Source organism: Bubalus bubalis, chromosome 13 (assembly GCF_019923935.1).
Source record: "Bubalus bubalis isolate 160015118507 breed Murrah chromosome 13, NDDB_SH_1, whole genome shotgun sequence".
In the NCBI taxonomy this organism is placed as follows: Eukaryota; Metazoa; Chordata; class Mammalia; order Artiodactyla; family Bovidae; genus Bubalus; species Bubalus bubalis.
The window spans coordinates 61,599,647-61,619,008 of NC_059169.1; the positions used below are offsets into that span (position 1 = coordinate 61,599,647).

At 42.9% G+C, this 19,362-nt stretch overlaps 1 protein-coding gene across 1 annotated transcript in view; it reads left to right on the forward strand.

Moving 5' to 3' along the window:
- Nucleotides 1-349: 349 nt before the first annotated feature.
- Nucleotides 350-19,362, forward strand: part of KL (klotho) — a 38,177-nt gene continuing 19,164 nt past the window's right edge. The window contains exon 1 of the mRNA XM_025262905.3: nucleotides 350-1,176. Coding sequence (XP_025118690.3) covers nucleotides 352-1,176 — 825 coding nt within the window. The 5' untranslated portion in view covers nucleotides 350-351. The remainder of the gene's footprint in view (nucleotides 1,177-19,362) is intronic.

Consider the following 19,362-nt stretch of genomic DNA (forward strand, 5'->3'; position numbering starts at 1 on the left):
GGAGGGGCGCGGATGGGGTGTAGAAAGCGAGCTCGCAGGAAAAGTCCTGCAGCGGAAACATCCCTGGCTGCCCCTGGGCTCAGAGAAGCACAGGTGCTTTTTCTCCGACGTCCGAGAGCCGCGCCCGCTGCGCCGGGCCCACGATCGCGCCCCCTGCGCGGGCTCCCGCTCGCCCTTTGCGCCCCAGTCCCCCCTCGCCCTCCCCCTCATCCAGGGAGGCGGGGGGAGGCGCGGGGCCACAGGTAATCATTGCCAGCGGGGCCCGCGGGGGGAAGCGGGGGTGGGCGGCGCGGCGGGGCGCGGGCATAAAGGGGCGCGGCGCGGCGCCCGTGTGCCCGGCTCCCGCGCAGCATGCCCGCCCGCGCCCCGCCGCGCCGCCTGCGGGCGTTGCCGCCGCCGCCGCCGCCGCCGCTGTGGCTGCTGCTGCTGGCCCTGGGCGGTCGCCCCCTGCGCGCCGAGCCCGGCGACGGCGCGCAGACCTGGGCCCGCTTCGCGCGCCCTCCGACCCCCGAGGCCGCGGGGCTACTCCACGACACCTTCCCCGACGGCTTCCTCTGGGCCGTGGGCAGCGCCGCCTACCAGACGGAGGGCGGCTGGCAGCAGCACGGCAAGGGCGCCTCCATCTGGGACACGTTCACCCACCGCCCCCCGGCGCCTCCAGGCGACCCCTCGGCGGCCGGCTGGCCGTCGGGCGCCCCGTCGCCGCCCCCGCCGGCCACCGGGGACGTAGCCAGCGACGGCTACAACAATGTCTTCCGAGACACGGAGGGGCTGCGCGAGCTCGGGGTCACCCATTACCGCTTCTCCATCTCGTGGGCGCGGGTGCTCCCCAATGGCAGCGCCAGCGCCCCCAACCGGGAGGGGCTGCGTTACTACCGGCGTCTGCTGGAGCGGCTGCGGGAGCTGGGCGTGCAGCCCGTGGTCACCTTGTACCACTGGGACCTGCCCCAGCGCCTGCAGGATGCCTACGGCGGCTGGGCCAACCGCGCCCTGGCCGACCACTTCAGGGATTACGCCGAGCTCTGCTTCCGCCACTTCGGCGGCCAGGTCAAGTACTGGATCACCATCGACAACCCCTACGTGGTGGCCTGGCACGGCTACGCCACCGGGCGCCTGGCTCCCGGCGTCCGGGGCAGCCCGCGACTCGGTTACCTGGTGGCGCACAACCTCCTCCTGGTGAGTGCGAGGGGGCCAGGTGGAGGGCCACGCCGGGGAGAGGGCCCCTGGAGACGCCAGGGCAAGAGGGGTGTCTGACTGGGGGATGCCAATCAGAGCAGGCTCCATTGGAGCACACCTGTGCGGTTTCCTGGGGTTCACGCCCAGGGAGGGTGGGGGGCGCTGAGCTTCTTGGGTTTCCCAGGAAATCGTGGAGTCGGGAATGGGAGGGAAACCCCGCAGTGGGCGCGCCAGGGGACTGCCTTTTTTGAGGCCACCGTCAAAAAGAAATGGGGATTCGTTTCTCCCATGAGAAATGGGAGCGCCTTTCTCTTGAGGGTAGAGAATTCCTAGAGGTGAAATAGGACTAGGAGCGGCCGCCAGAGCACGAGGAAAGAAGTTTGCTTGGAAGCCACACAGACAGCATTGCTCTCTGCTCGAGTTTGTGGAGATGTCACGAGTTCAGTTTTAATCCAATAAGATCTGTCTTGCTTGTGGCACAAGTTCACACTGCAGCAAACTCGAAGATGTTAAAATCGCATCTCCTGCAGAGCAGAGTTTCAACTGTCTTTCTTTGGAAGTTCTTGCAGTGGCGGGATTGAGAACTACATCCGCCAACCTTACTTAATCAGCAGGAGTGTGAAGACCCCTTGTACAGTCTTAAACAAAGCTACCTAAGATACAGAAACTACTAAAGGGCGGGATAGATTGTGTACTACAACAACTGTATGTATGCGATGCTGTCTCCAATTGGAAGGATTCCCCAGGGATGAGATTATTAGCCTGACAAAATTGATTTTAACACCCTTGTGCAAAAGGCTTAATACATTTTGACAGAGGAGGAATTAATGTGCCATGATGAAGTTGTCTTCCAAAGAATTATTTCTCCCTTTTCTCCTTTACTTAGTCTTCAAGATTAGGTTCATCAATTTGAGGGTTCCTTTATAACGTCAGTTGTTTGTACACTTCTTACAGTTTTGTATCATAATAGAATATTTTATATGTATATGTGCAAACCTTTTAATAAATGGGTTTAAACGTATAACATTTGGCACAGTATTTTGGTGACTTCTGTATTTACTGGAAGACCTATTTTTAAATTTAGAATTAAGCCACATATTTTGAACAAAGTCAAGATGAAGACTCACTTTTACACACTTTTAATCGAAGCCATAGGTAATTGAGGCAGAACAGTTCCTGGGTCATTGAGTTGACTTACCACTCAGAGCTGCTGATAGTGTTGTAATAAGGGCTAATTAGATTGTGTGTCAGCTCCAAAAAAACCTGCTTGCTACCACAGGTCATAAAAGAATGTTGAGTTTGTTTGACCAAAAACTTGTGATTTAGTGATTCCATATTGACATATATATATATTTTCAGTAAGATACTTTAGAGCAGTGGTAATAAACTTGTTCAGTCTGTCAGTTCTTTTAAGGAATCAGAAGACCCAAACAGCACCTGTTCATGATTGGTGATAGAAAACAATGGAAAAAGCTGGTCCCTCTTTTGAAGAAAACATAAGCAAATTTCAGTTCATACCAGAAACAAGAGATTTGTGGACCAACTGAAGGACCAAATAGACTATTCCTGCAAAATTACTATTGTAGATTTAAATCACATGAGTTCTGTTTTTAGAATGCATGTAATACACTCTGTATGAATATAAAACTCATCAATTGTTATTATAACCACTTACCCATTCATTTCATACATAAGATAAGGAACTGGGACCACAGGAGCTTTCTGGTACTCTGGTATATTAAATAGTCAACATGCTTTTGACTCTTGTGCCCACTTTTTGCCTTTCGATTAACTTCCCAGTTATATTTTTGTCTCCTTACACAAAAACTTGCCAAACACTAACCATCCTTCCCAGTGGACTTTGTGTTCATAAGAAATTAGTAACAAATGGACAGTTGCTTTTGCTGATGTTGCAAACATAATTACAGTTGCTGTAAAAAATTAATTTTGCTTTCACATATCTTTGGTTCGGAGTGTAGTCATTCTTGTATCTTAAGAAGAAGTAAGTTGTTATGATCAAAGATGATATCTTTAATTATGTCCTATGAGATATTTTCATTCTGATTAATATTCTTATATTAATATTCTTTCTTGGTGTTTGTGTTATGGGGAGGGGAGTATGGAAGTTTTGATCTTATTTTAAAAGATAAATCATATTCCCAGATTTTGGTAATGGAACATTTTGGTGATATTAATAGAACTTTTCAGCCAGGTTTTAGGTATTCCTGGTAGGGGCTACTGAGCCCTTAGCACATTTATTTACATTTGGGGATCTGATGCTGGTGAAGGATTGATCTGGCCAGCACTCCTCCCCTCCCCATTCTGTGTTTCCACTAATTTACAAGTAGACTAAGGAGATGCCTTAGGGAGACTGGAAATTTGACATCCCCCCATCTCCCCCCTACCCCAGCACCAGATTCTTAAGAATCATTGTCTGATGGCCTGGAGGACAGAGGCAGGCCAGACAAACTGCAGGATGAATAATGGGATGGGGAAGCTTTGCTCGGAATGGAGGTCTTTCTGTTTTTTGTGGGATTTTGGTACTGAGGTCCCCTTGATAGAAATAGCCTCTGTGTGTGTATGTATGAGAGAAAGAGACAGAGCCTGACAGAGCCAGAACTGACAGAAAGATTTCCCTGCAGAGCCCATGGAATCCAGACTGCTTTGCTCATCCAAATATAACCCAGAAAGAAGACGTAACTTCTTCTCTCTAGCTTGAAGAGGGACTGCTGTGCCTTCGCAGCTGTAGAAAGATGGGTCTTAACGGCCCCTGAAGAACTAGTGTTAAGGCTGGTAGTTGGAGTCCAGCTCCAATGGTGCCTGGGAGTTTTTGTTCTGTCCATGGGATTCTGGGGAGGAACAGGACTAAGTTCGAGATACACATGGGACTCCCAGGGAGTCTTGCAAATGTCTGTTCAGGGAACCTGCGACAAAAAGACAACTTTTGGGGGGGGCAGGGGGGATATTTGTTTATTTATTTTGCTGTGTTGGGTCTTAGTGCGGCACATGGACTCTTAGCTGTGGCTTGTGGGATCTAGGTCCCCAACCAGAGGTTGAACCCGGGCCCCCTGCATTGGAAGCACAGAGTCTTAGCCTCTGGACCACAAGGAAGTCCCAAAAGACAACTTCTTTCACTTAAGGAGGTGGGGCTGGGAGATACTACTTTGTGCATTACATAAAGTACAGATCTGCCTGGTACTGAGCATCAGTGCTCCTGTCAGCTGATCTGTCTACAGCATCTGTCCAACTGCTCTTCTCTTTCTTGACACACTTTCTTAGCTTGGCTTCCAGAACCTCACTGTCTCTCCCTTCTCTCAGCTCACTGGCAACTTCTTCCCAATTCCCTTTGCTTATTCCTCCCTGTCATGTCTCTAAATGTTGGAGTGCCGGGGCCTCCCTCCTGGGGCCTATGCTCTAGATTCACTCCAAATGAGTTCTTTGAAGACTCTATATCCTGATGACTCCAAATTTTGAGTCTCCAGCCAGAACTTCTCCCCTGAGAAGTTCTTCTTCTCCTATATCTAAGTGTAGAAGAAGAACTTCTCCTTCTCTGTCTGAGTGTAGAGCTTATCCTCTTTGATGTCAAATAGAGACATGTCACATTTAACATCCAAAAGCAAATTCCTGTCTTCCCCATCTCCATCATGGTAGCTTTGCTCTTGCAGTTGGTTGGACACCAAAGCTTAACTTCTTCCTTTCTCTTAAATCTTTTTTTTTTTTTAATTTTATTTTATTTTTAAACTAAATCTTATGTTCAATCCATCAACCAATCCTATAGCTCTGCTGCTGCTGCTGCTAAGTCACTTCAGTCGTGTCCGACTCTGTGTGACCCCATAGATGACAGCCCACCAGGCTTCCCCGGCCCTGGGATTCTCCAGGCAATAACACTGGAGTGGGCTGCCATTTCCTTCTCCAATACATGAAAAGTGAAAAGTGAAAGTGAAGTCGCTCAATCGTGTCCAACTCTTAGTGACCCCATGGACTGCAGCCTACCAGGCTCCTCCATCCGTGGGATTTTCCAGGCAAGAATACTGGAGTGGGGTGCCATTGCCTTCTCCAGCCTATAGCTCTACTTACCTTCAAAATGTATACAGAATCCAGCCACTTCTCTCTTTATCTAAAACTCCAGGTCCAAGCCCCCATCACATTCTGCCTGGATCACTGGAACAGCCTAATGACGGATGTCCTTGCCTCTGCCCTTGCTCCTTGCAGTTTGCCATGGCGGATATTCCCAAGGATATCATTATGAATGAACAGGATAAAGTCCCCTGTTTATTAAAATCACATTTTTTCTTTAAGAACTAGCTCACATGCTCCCTTTGGCCCTACACTCAAATGCCATCTGTTCCTTCTGTGGAACCCACAGTGCTTCACTCTGATGCCCCCTACCACACTTTTTCTTTCATTTAATCATTTGCTTCACTAGCCAGGTAATTCCTTAAATGAGGAAAACACGTTCACTTCATCTATCCTAAAATGCCATCTTGCCCTTGGTAAGTGCTAAGTAAGTGACTTCTGGCTATTTAACAGCCTGACTTTGCCCTTATAAACTCATGTTCCTAAGATCTGTTCTCTTCATCAATGTTCTAGCCACTTTCTTATGGGACAGGGAGTATTAAATCCTAATCAGAGAGTAAGATCAGTAACTATAATGGTGCAGAATCTGACATTTTCAGTAAAAATTTAAAGTTCATCATCACATGTATGACTCCATTGTAAAAGTTTCCAAACAACTTAAAACTGTCTATAATCACTATGAAACATTATGACAAAGTTTTCACAATGGGAGATGGGGGAATTCTCCTGGCTGGTTTTAGGAGCATGTATTGGAAGTGGCTTTGTTATCTAGTTGAGCTGTCCTTCCCCAAGTAATAGTGGAGGCAATTTATCTATTAGATACATGTTCGAATTATAAGGCTATGTACTTTTGTGAAGCACTTTACCAATTTTCCGCTCATTAAAATTTTTTGGTACATTGCTGGAATAATCAACTGAGTTGAATGTTAATGTATTTTATAGACTACTGAATTCAATAGTGTATTTAATCAGAAATGGTTAAAATATCTCCTGAAGAGCTTGACTCACTCTTCTTTGAATATCTGATTGAACACAATGTTTTTTTGAAGGTCACAGTCAAGTCCAAGAAAAAATTTAAGAATAGGAAAAAAACTAATAAAATAATTTCAAAATCAAAGTAGTGTTTAACAATGTCAATTCTTTTGAGTTGAAGAGGGAATACTAAGCATTCAAATAATGCCAATGTGCATTTCTCAAGTGCAAAATGACTGAATGCACAACCTGAATATAGTAATTAGTCATAAAGTTTGCATGCAGAAGTCTTCTGAGTTATCTTATTTTTTCAAACAACATGATGTTCCAAGCCAGAATTTTAAAATTAATTTGTACAAAAAGTATGTTTCTTTGTAATTATTTCAGCAGCATTTGACTAGATTTTCAAATCAGTTTTGAAATCACCTACTTTACATAAAACATATTACCAAATACCTTTTCTGGATGTTTAAAAGGAATGTTATCTTTTTAAGGCATAAAGGAAATTTTAGGTCTAGGAAGAGAATAAAAAACAAAATTGGGAGGACGAGAAATAGAGGGTAAGTAAAAATGCATACGGTTTCTGAATCCTTCAAGATCCACATCTCAGGAAACTACAAAGTGATACTTGCAATCTCAGTTGCTCAGTTGTGTCCAGCTCTTTGCGACACCATGGACTGCAGCAGTCGAGGCTTCACTGTCCATCACCAACTCCTGGAGCTTGCTCAAACTCATGTCCATCAAGTCAGTGATCTATATTTAAACAGATAAGCATAATTTAAACATATAATTATGCTTTATTTATAGAATTATGTATTTATGTGATTAAAAATAATTTAAGCATATATTTAAACAGATAAGCATAATATATTTAAATAGATAAGCTTAATCTACCTTTTATATGCTCTATCTTGATATATTCTGGGTACAGAGATAAACTAAAGTATCACTATAGCTCTTCTATCTTGGGATATACTCTTATTTATCCTTCAAAGTCTTGACTCAAGTACTCCCCTTTTGTAGTAACAAGAGGCAGAGAATCATTTCCTCATTTGTGGCTCTTTGAGGCCACAGACTGTATATCATATTTATTTTTACATTTTTAGCACTTATCTCAGTCCTTGGAGCAGAGGAAATACTGATACCAGTTTTAATGAATGAATAAACACAGATATAAAATAATCTTTACTTATTTCACTATGTCCTTCTTTTCTTTTTTGTAAATTGAATATCTGCAATCTGCTTTCTCACCCAGTATCTGGGAAGGAGTTTTAAAAAGTGAGGAAGATCAAAGGAAACAATTTCTACCCAGACAGGAATGTGACCTTTGTGCATTTCCAAGGCAGATAATATCTCCATTTTCATCCAGTGGATGGGGGATAGGGAAGGAGGAGTATGTGACCTTGTGGGAGCTTCACCTGAAGGCTGCACCATCTCTTGCACTCACCTCCCATTGACAGAATTCAGTCACGTGGTGCAGGCAGCGGAGGCGTACTGCAGCTGCAGAGCTGTGTGCTCAGCAAATCAATTGGGAACAGGTCATTAAGGACAAGCAGTGACTTCCCCCACACTGTCCACCTGTCAGATACATTGTGAGAATTAAAACAAAATCAGGTATGTCAACATGTTCTGAAAAATGTAAAGAGCTCTACAAAGGTGAGGTATGAATCTTTATAGTCAATAAAAGCAAAAGAACTTGAGAAGTGATCCTCTTGAGCTGTTTAGATAAAAGGAATTAGACAAATGCGTTAGAAATTGTTGCCTCACTTAACTTCATTCGTAACCCTCAGCGTTCAGTGGGACAGTCTTTGCAGTTATTTCAGCAGCATTTGACTAGATTTTCAAATCAGTTTTGAAATGACCTATTTTACATAAAACAAGTACCTTTTCTTGATGTTTAAAGGAAATTTACTAAAATTTATGACTGATATAATTTGGTATATTGACTTAAGATAAATGTTTAGTCAACTTGCATGGCTCCAGTCTGAATAGATTTTTTTTTTATTAATAACATTATTATTTGCAGTATGGATGTCAGAACATCAGCCATGAACCAGTATCATTTATAGTTTGATAAAATAGTCAAGATAAACTGAAACCAGTTTTATACATTAAGCCTTCCCTGGTGGCTCAGATGGTCAAGAATCTGGCTGCAATGCAGAGACCCGGTTTCGATCCCTGGGTTGGGAAGATACCCTGGAGGAGAGAATGGCAACCTGCTTCAGTATTCTTGCCTGGAGAATCCCATGGACAGAGGAGCCTGGCGGACTACAGTCCATGGGGTCGTAAAGAGTCAGACACAACTGAGTGGCTAATGCTTTAAATATACTGGTTGAACAGATATTATTTCCATGTCTGTAAATGCACTATTATTTGATAATTAGAATAAAAAGGCAACAGAGGAATCTTAGGTCAGATTTCTTCTCTGGACCAACTCCTTGCAGTTGTCCTGGGATCCTCTGGCTTCTGCTCAACTATTTCTAGCAAAAGCAACCCAGCTTCTCTGAAGTAGCCCACTTGGTTTTATCTTTCATATTGATTAGAAACCTGCCTCTATAGAGGACTCACCCCTGGTTGTCTCTGCCTTCCTCGTGTCAAAAAATAAAACAAATTGTTTTTTGTGGAGACAGCTTTTCAAATATCTGAAAAGGCCACTATGTTCTTCCTAAGTATTTTCTCCTTTATTCACATTCCGGGTCAGGCCTCTAAGAATTAGAGGGAGCTGCCATTTAGTCAGGGCTTCTTCTTGGGGAGATGCAGTGGGGCAGACAGGAAGGTGGTTGAATTCTGAGAAAGCAAATATGACCTTTGAGAGGCCTCTTTATCTTCTGACCCTTGAGGAGAAGGTGGGGAGGGAGAAGGAACAGTTGACCTTTCTATTAATATCTCCCCAGTGGGGTGTGTCTTTGAGAAACAGTGCAGAATGGAGTTGGCTGTCTGTGGGACATGCCCATGGCCATCGTCCTTACCAAGGGGCTGCGGATGGTGGAGATGACTGAGGACACCCGGAGTTGGAAGGGTGTTCTGGGTTCTGTGTCCTGGGGGCCAGCTGCGCAGCCACACCAGGTGAAGCAATGCCCAGTTCATGCCACAGGATCAGTGGCTGGAGGGGCAAAGGGAAGGACGCGGAGGCTTCTCTTAAGATTCAACGTGCAAACCAAGTTTCAGCTGCCCCCAGGATTAAGCGCATATTTCTTGTTCTGGACACTGGATCCTGACCCTACTGTCCAAGACTGCATTGACGGCTTTGGTTGTCACCTTCCTGTGGACTCAGATTGGTGTGAGGTCAGCGAAAACCTCTCAGGCTTTAAAATTTTTCCCTGTGTGAATTGCTCTTAAACCAGATTTTCCTTGTCATCTCCTTTTGTTGTGTATTTTTGAACTTTTAATCTTATTAAATTTCATCCTCAATATGTAAAGGTGAGAGGAGGATTATGACAGATGGTGAATACTTCTTAAAAATTGAACATCACCTAAATATATTAGGGTGAGCAGTTAAAGGAGTAGCAGTGCGCAGGTATAGTGGAATAGTGTTTGGCCATTAAAAAGTTAATGTATGGTGATTAAAAAGTTGCACATGGTATGTTAGTAAGAGAAAAATGCCATTTGCTGTGTTATGCTTCTTACATATCTTAGCTGTGTGAGTGTGAATGAGTAGAGAGCCTTCTCCAGTTGCCGCCCTTTCCCCCAGCTTTTTTCCTGACATGCCAAGCCTAAATTTGCTATCCCTGCTTTCTGCTCCATAAAGTTCTGTCCTGCCTGTCTTATAATATTTCACATATTTTATTGAAATAATTTGTTTCTTGGTCTTCCCCCTGCAAAAATCTCAGCTTTGTGATGCCAGGAGTCATGTTTATATCGCTTACCATTTGGGGGTGTTTCTAGATGTGTTCAGGTAAATTTTTTTTTTCTTCTGATTGTCTGGGTTTTTTTCCCTAATTGTTCTATAAGCAAAATGTGGTACTTTTGTGGTGGAGAAGTCATAAGAAGTGTTTCTGGGAAAAGATGGCAGATTGAATTTACCCATCGAATTTTTCTCTCTTGAAACCCCATTAAACTTCAGTAACTGTTGGTTGCTCAGTTGTGTCCAACTCTTTGTGACCCCATGGACTGTAGCCTGCCAGGCTCCTCTGTCCATGGAATTCTCCAGGCAAGAATACTGAAGTGGGTAGCCGTTCCCTTCTTCAGGGGAACTTCCTGACCCAAGGATAGAACCTGGGTCTCCTGCTTTGTAGGCAGATTCTTTACCATCTTAGCCACAAGGGAAACCCTTTAATAAGGTGACCATTAGCAAAGAAACAGTTAAAACAAAGAAAGGGGAATGGGCAAGAGGAGGGAAGGAGGGAAGGAGGGGAGGGAGACGGAGGAAGACATAGAGTGGAGAGAACAGTGGAAACAAAACTTTAAAAGCTCAGAAGCAGATGGTGGCGTATTCCTGACTCAGTGGATCCGTGCAAGCTGACTACTAGATTGGCTGTGGGAGAAGCCAAGAACCAATCCTACGATTGCAGATTCTCAGAGAATAGTAAGACCAGGTGCTCTGGAAAGGGTGCTGAAGGGTGTGGGTGCTAAAATGAGAACTGGTTGAAAGCTGTGTAAGAAACAGCTAGATTTCCGGATCTTTTCCCCATCATCCCCACTGCTGGGCGTATGTCACTTCTCCACTTAAGGAGAAAACTCAAAGTGGATTTTCTGGAGTGTATAACATGGAAAGCATCTGGACTGAGGGACCTCAGGCATATTTGAGGGCATGAGCACCACGCTGGAAAAAGGGACTAAGTGAACATATGAGCTTGGAAGTGGAGACCCGCACCCCCTTTCCCAGCCCCTCTTTTTATTCCACCCCCAGCCCTTCTTGCCCAACAGGCTCTTGGAACATTGGCCATGTGACTTCTGCTCTCCAGGTAGGGACTGGAAGCATCTTCTCCTGGGAATCTGATGAGCTCATGTGGAAAGACCTAAGACACTGGTCCTAAAGGTTCCACAACAAAATGGCAGAGACAGAGCACTCCACAGTGAAGCTTGAAATCAACACACCCCACCCTCATGCTCAGATCTTCCAGTCGGGGTTTTTGTTTCTCATTCTTAAACATGAGTAGACAATTAGGAATCAGCAGGATCTGAGGAAAGTGTCTAACATGAAAGACTGAGACCCACCTAAATAGAGAGGAAAAAAGGCAACTTTGCGGGGAGAAAACTTGGAGGAAACTGAGACTATATGGGGAGAAAAAAAGCTAAAAGGAAAAAGACAGTCAAAAGATAAAAATTCTAGTTATAAAAATAAGGAAGTCATTGGATGTAATGAACAGCTTTGTGATTACAGTTAGTACTGTGTTGTGTATTTGAGAATGCTAAGGGAGGTTGATCTTAAAAGTTCTTGTAAGAAAAAAAACTGTAACTGTGTTTGGTGATAAATGTTGACTAGACTTATGGTGATGGTCATTTCATAATATAGGCAATCTATGTTGTGTACCTGAAGCTAATATAACATTATATGTGAATTATATCTCAGTAAGGAAAAATAAATTTTAAGAAACCTCAGTAAACTCTTAAAGAGTTAAGAGAATATGTTGCATCTAGGAAATAGGAATAGGATAATACAATAAAATAGGTGGGGGGAAAGAACACATGGAAATTAAATATTATAGCAGACTTGAAAAATTTAATAGATTGGAAAATACAGGTGATAAAATCTCTGTAAGAATAGGGCAAGAAGGCAAATAGATGGACAACTGTAGAATAAAAATAAGAAAATCAGTGAACCATCCAGAGGTCCATCATTGAAATAACAGGAGTTCTGGAAAGAGAGGGGTGCAAAAGTGTTGTGTCTGGGGACCCCATTGAACTATGCTTCTCAGTTCTGTATACTTGCATCCCACATAGTCTATGGGCTAGAACATGTGACTTGTTTTGTTCAATGGGACAGTAACAAGTGTGATGCAAGCAAAAACTTGATAACTACTTTCACATTGAAATTTTTCTTTCTGGATCACTCCCTCTTGAAAGTGCCAGAGATAAGGGCCTCTCTGTAGGCTACCAATCAGACCTTCTGGCTCTCATATCTCTCTGTAAGGACCCAATACAATATAGCAGGAACCAGTTCATTCTTCTCTTTTCATCGGAATTGGAATGCCTGAATCATTGCATCGGGAGCAGCATTCCTCCCAACTAAGACATTCCCCCAGGTTACTGCTGGTGAAATACAGGGCACCATCTTGTGACAGAGGTCTATCCGCCCCCCTGAATATCACTCAGAATGGCATTCGCTTTGCCTTCTGGAAAATCAAGCCTCAGTTGGGTTTAGTTCATCTTCTGAGAAGCAGATGTCAAGACAGCATTAGATGTGCAGGACATTTATTGATGGGCAACAACAGTAGAGTGAAAAGCGGGAGAAGCCAGAGAAGGCAGATGAGCCTTTAGGACATGATGGCTGTCTGACGCATGAGCGTGGGAAGGAGGGGGCATGGGATGAGAAGAGTCTCAGATGGCAGTATAGGTCTAAGAACGATCCAACCAGGCCAATGAGGAGTTCTGAGCCATCATTCTGAGCCATCGTTGGAGGAGTCCATGGCTTGCAGGAACAGGTCTGCTTAGTACCCCTGGCTTGTTTCAGTTATAAGGGAGTAGCCATTGAGAAGCATGGCCTCAGGGCCATTGCAGTGGAGGATGACGAGGGTAGCAACTGGCACAATCCATCAATTATGCTTCTCATGGCAGGAGAACTGAGTGACACATTTTCACCTCTACCAAAAAAACCAGCAAGTTATGCCATTTAGAAGAAAGGAATGAAAATTATTTCCAACGAGAATGTATTTACCTCTACTATCAGTCATTCATGAGGGTAGAATAATGAGATTTCAAGACATCCAAAGTCTCAGAAAATACATCTTGAATGCCTTACAGAGAAGTTATTGGAGGAAGAACTCCATGTAGCATGATATAGATCAGATGGAAGAAGACATAGAATGTTCAGAACAGTACATATAACTTGGGAGCATGATGAATTGAAAAATCTGCTGTGCAGCAGACCTAAGAGCAACCAGTCTGGAAGAGGGGAAGATTCCAGAAGTGTGTCTCCAAGAAAAATATTGGAGGCCAATGTGACCTTGCAGAAGTTTGTGCTATTGGAAAGTGTGAGAAGAATTAGCCATAGGTGCAAAGAAAACCAAGGAAGTGAAAAAGCAATGCAATGATTAACTTCAAGGAAAACAAAAATAAGAATGGAAACTTAGTCTTAATTACCACATTAGAATGCCCAGCTGTGAGTCACAGTCATGTCGGCAGAGTAATGTCAGTATTGAATATTATTCAACCAGATCCTGCTGTATAACGAAATTGCCTGTGTGAGACAGCTAAATCCTCATCTACCCTATCAGGAAGTCAACGGATCCTGTCTAAAGTAGGGAAGTGTGGAAATGTGCTGTGTGCTCAGTCATGTCCAACTTTTTGCAACCCCATGGACTGTAGCCCTCCAGACTCCTCTGCCCATGGAATTCTCCAGGCAAGAATACTGGAGTGGGTTGCCATTCCCTCCTCCAGGGCATCTTCCCAACTCAGGGATCGAAGCCGTGTCTCTTGCATCTCTTGCATTGGCAGGTGGGTTCTTTACCACTGAGCCACCTGGGAAGCCCCTTGGAAATGTGTAGATATCAAAAGAAAATGTCATGAAAGTCATAGATGACTACCTCTGGGGAGGTAACTGGGGACAATGGGGGTGGGAAGTAGGGCAGGAAACTGTGATTATTATTTTAAGTTGCCTAAAAATTTAAAAAAGAAATAATTTTTACCATCACTTAATTTTGTTGTTATAGCACATATTTGCAGCATTTCAGCCTGGAGAATTATTTTTGAATCAAGCTTTGAGGTATTTCCCAATTTTCAGATTAATGCTGTCTGAGTTTTTCATCCTTTTGATAAAATAATAAAAAAGTTGAAAAGAAACAGGGCCATGAGCAAACTCCATAGGGTATTGTTAGTCACCTTCTCCCAGGTGGACTGTCTCCCACTAATCATGTTTCAAACATCTATCAGTGTTTGACACCTAACAACAAATTAGTAAATTTTTGTTTAATCAATAAACTCTTAAAATATGGCCCTTCAAGCATTATTCATTTATCTACAGTAGTATCCTTGTATATGTCCGACTTTTCTTCTTCTTGACCCCAAGAATATTCCAAGAAGATCTGACAGTTGTCAAAACTATTACATTTGTCTATTGTGTTTTCAGACAAGCTATAAAACTGTAAAAAAAATTAACTGGGTGCTGGTTTGGCATTTATTTTATGAATCCATGTTTCTTCCTCATTTCCCTCTCTTCCTGTACTGATGTGCTTTTATTAAGCTGTTATGTAATTTTTCTCATGGGTCTGTTGTTTCTGAAATGCATATTTTATTCCCTGTTAAAAATTAAGAACTTTTTCAATCTTCAGGCACCTTATGCTTGGTGATCCCTCAAAGTTTCATAATTTCATAATTATAACTGCAAATCCTTTTGGTAGGTCCTTTTTGGAGATGATGAATTTGGAATGGCATCTAGTCTCCTGGAGTGCTTTCCTCGTGCTGTGATTAGGAATCCAAGTCTAGAATGTAGTCTGAGGATAGATACGATAGAAGGCCAAGACGCAACAGAGTCAAACATGCTGGCGACAGTAGTTAAAAGGATTCTCCAGGATAGATAAAGACAATCTAAGAAAGATCTGGAAGAGTAGAGCAGGCCTGGCGGTCTTCAGGAGACACAACAAAGGCATTGGATTAAGGAAGTTAGATAATTGAAACGATCAGTCAACCTCCCAACGCAGTGCTGACGTTCAAATCAACTTTATTATGTTGAGTGTAATAAACTGATTTTTAGAAATAGATGTCTTTTGTACAAATAAGCTCAACCACTCGAATATCATTAAGTGTTTGTGCCCGTTGTACAAGTCATGTACTGTATACGCAGTTTGTAATCCTTGATTTTATTTCACATAGATACAGTTCTGCTGAGCAAGCTCAGAGTAACATGGGGGTTGATATCTTGATGAATTCATGCCTGGCTGGGTGCCCTGCTGAGAAGTGTAATGCCTAACAGGGCAAAGAGGTTGTTTCACTAGAGTGAAGTGGGCTGATGTGGGGGAAGTTGTGGCCCTTGGGGTGCATGTACCCCAAGTAAACCTCTGTCAGGAGGGATAAGGGATGGCTCTGCCAGATTCCCTGATTGTAAAAGAAGCTAGAAACTTTGAATTTTGAGTGAAATTTCTTGATTTTTGAAGGTCATCTCAAAAAAATAAAAGTAAGCATGACATGGGTTTCCCAGGTGACACAGTGGTAAAGAATCTGCCTGCCAATGCAGGAGATGCAAGTGACGGGTTCAATCTCTGGGTTGGGAAGGTATTCTGGAGCAGGAAATGGCAACCCACTCTAGTATGCTTGCCCGGAAAATCCCATGGACAGAGGAACCTGGTGGGCTACAGTCCATGGGGTCGAGCAACTGAGCGCATACACAAGTCCCTAAGGAGGTGACTGCCTTCCTGGTAAATCAACGTAGGGTATAGCTTGTTCCCTATAAGGTGTTCCCATGCCTGTCATTTTGACCAGTTTTTAAGTATTTTTCTCTTAAATATGAATGGATGGCAAATCATCAAAAGATATTTAAGGAAAGTGCTCAACATGAAACAGTGAGAATAAAATAAATGCACAGAAAAACAAACCAGGAAAAAACACACTATGCAGGAAATTGAATACACACAAAGTGAAAAAGGAAGAATCAGAGAATATTAAAACATTCTTGAACATCAACAAGGTGATTGTTGATATAAAATGCTTAGTAAAAAGACTGAAAGATAGAGGAAAAGAAATGCCTCCAAAGTAGTACAAAACAACCAAGAACTGGAAGCATTAAAGAAAGGGGAAAAGACTTAAAATATGAAACACACAAGTCCAACGTCAAACTAACAGGGGTTCCAGGAAGAAAATAAGGCAATGGAGAGCAGGAAATTAAGAACTAATATAGGAAAATCCTCCAGAACTGAAGAACACAAGCCTTTAGCTTTAAAGATCTTTCTGAATTCCTAGCACAATGGATGCACAGTTCTATATAGGGGTTTAGAAAGCTTGCCTTCTGTGTAATCTTTCCCAAGAAGCTAAGGCATGTATCAACAAAATTACAGAGAAAATGGGGAGAAATCGGATCTAGAAAACTATGACTATCATCAGTAAGAAATAAAGAAAAATCCTAGGATGAGAGCAGTTCTAGATAGCATCTAGTCCAGGTGGAACCAAAAGGATTCAAGAGAAGGAAGAACTCTAAGTGAAAAAGCAGAATCAGTAGAATAGAGGATATGGTAGTGAATATGATGGAGAATCACAAAAACATTAAAACACATAGGAAATATTACACAAATTTAATAATGAGGTGATTATTTATTCAAGGGAAAACAAGAAGCTGTACAAGAGAAAGGGAAATGTTATAGACTCCTATTTGGCTCTGCAGTGAACAATATTTATATGAGATCCTGGGTATGGTTATTGATTAATGATTTGAATAAGAGCAAACATTTGGGAGAATTAGGGAAGAAAATTGAGAGGTGTGAAAGTTGGCTTTTCATTATTATGAAGAATTATTAAATGTTGGAAGAAGCATATTATTTAGAAATATGGTAGTAATTACTAAAAGAAACAGCAAAAAGTTAAATGTAGTTGTCTGCAGGGAGCAGAAGTGGGAGTTTGAGATGGGGTAGGAAAGATGTTTACTGTTTTTCATAAGCCTCTGATTTTTAAACTACATGAATGGATTTATTTAATTAAAATAATTTTGAAAAAACCTGTACCACTGAATAATGCTTTAAAGTTTCTGAAATGCTTTTGTGTTTTTTTGGGGGTGGGGCAGGTAGGTAAATGAGTTGAGAGGCTCAGAGTTTAGGGATTTAAACTACCAAGGGAATGAACTGGAATCAGAACCCAGGTTTTCTGAACTCCTGTTTCCAGTGCTCACTGCGTTACTCCAAGACTGAGTTCCCTCCTTGTCCTCACATTCAGTGCTCAGAATGGAGGTGTCACCAAAGCCTTCATTTATTTGTTTGTTTATTTTTTGGCTTGCTGGGCATCATGTGGGATCTTAAATCCCCGACCGGGGATTGAACCTGTGCCCCTTCAGTGGAAACATGGAGTCTTAACCATGGGACCACCAGGGAAGTTCCGAGTCATCAATGTCTTTAACCTTCATTAACATCTGGAGACTCATCACTGCTAATTAAAACAAAACAAAACAACACTACTAACCCATAGACAACTGTTCTCCTTACTATTGCTGTGTAATATGCCCAAACTTATTAGCTTTAAGAAAACATTTAATTTTGTGGGTCAGAATTGGGGAAAGGCATATCTGGGCAGTTTTTCAGTGGGCTGCAAATCATTTAGGGTTTGACCAGGCTGGGCGTCCAAAATGACCAGACGTCGCAGAGCCTCACCAACACGGTGGTCTCAAGTTAGTTTAGACTTACTGTGAGGCAGCTGGCTTCCCCCAGCAAGCATCCCAAGAGAACTAGGAGGATGTGGTGCTGACTTTTGATTAGCCTTGATGTCATGCAGTGTCAGCTTCTGGCAGAGAAGTCACAGCACCCCCCTCCCCCCACTACCCCCCACTCTGTGAGGAGTGGCAAGGTCACAATGTTGAGAGCCTTGGGCGATGTACTATCTTCAGAAAAAACATTTTGGCATAGCATCTCAGGCTTTCTAGCTCACTGTGATCTGCTGGGAATGCCTTTTTTCCATCTCCGCAGGACCTACACATCTTTCAATATATGGTTTATTAACTTCCTCCTCCACAGAGACTTCTATGATGTCCCTCAACAAGAAGCACTTTTTCTTTTCTCTGAATCCCTGTTGTATTTTTAATTTTTAATTTTTTTTGATGTAGACCATTTTTAAAGTCTCCATTGAATTTGTTACAATATTGTTTCTGTTTTATGTTTTGGTTTTTTTGGCCATGGGGCACATGGAATCTTAGCTCCCTAACCAGGAATTGAACCCCCACCTCCTGCACTGAACCCCCAGGAAAGTCCTTCCTTAATTTTTTTTTTTTAAAGATCCTTCTTATGACACTTTCACTCTGGTGTCATCATCATCATGTTGTATACCTGTGCTGCAATCTCTGCATATTCCCTGCATAATAACTTGCCTGTTGTGTAAATATTTGCTTAGTGAGATAATGATTCCATGATAATTCAAATAATAGTCACGAAAAAGTGCATTTCAATTCAGAGCTCTTTTTTTCTTCACTATTCTCATTTCTGAAAATGGAAAGAAACCAAGCAGTCTCTGAGGAGGAGTTACAGCAGGAACCGTATGTGGCTGTTTCCTGGTATTTATTGCTACTCTGTGAGAAATAAAGAAGATGGGGGAATGAAAACCATGTCATTTACAATTTGATTAAAAAGGTTTTCTTTTTTTTTTCTTTTCCTTTCATGTTTAAGCCCTGTGGTTTTGAATTTTCCCTTTCGTCATAGAGGAAGACAGATCAAGCAGTTAGGATTCCAGTTCCCTGTGCTGGACACATCCTCACTTCACAGCTGTTTAACATATCTGGCCTCAGCTCAGTCCCTGTCCCCTCACCCACTGCTTTCCAGCTGCAGGAAGGACTTGCTCTTGTGCCTTGGGGCCCTTTTATCTGGTTTTTCTCTCTGCCTGGAATGTTCTTCCTCCCCACCCCACCTCCAGATCCATAGCTCCCTCACCTCCTGTAAGCCTGTGCTCAGAAGCCACTTTCTCAAATGAGCCACATCCTGAACACCCCATTTAAAATGCTTCTCCCAGCACCCCAGACTTAACAGGGACCCCTTCCTGGCTCAAGAAGCGCTTCCTGGGAACCTGGAGGAGAGAGGAGTTCATCAACTTCATAGGTATGGCAGATAAAATGCGTGAACACGAATTTCTTGGATTTGGTTTTTAGCTTCAGAATAGAAGACCATAGAAGAGCAATTAAAAAACAAAAACAAACGCACGGCCTCTGGCATCATAGTGGCTATTAAAGAGGCAGCCTGCGATTCCTTATGCAGCCCCCCCTCAGAAGCTCATTCTTTGCACTTAGTGGTTGAGCAACCCTGCAGGGGCAAGAGGCTTATGTGTGTGAATTAACACCCTCGATGAACACTGGTAAAT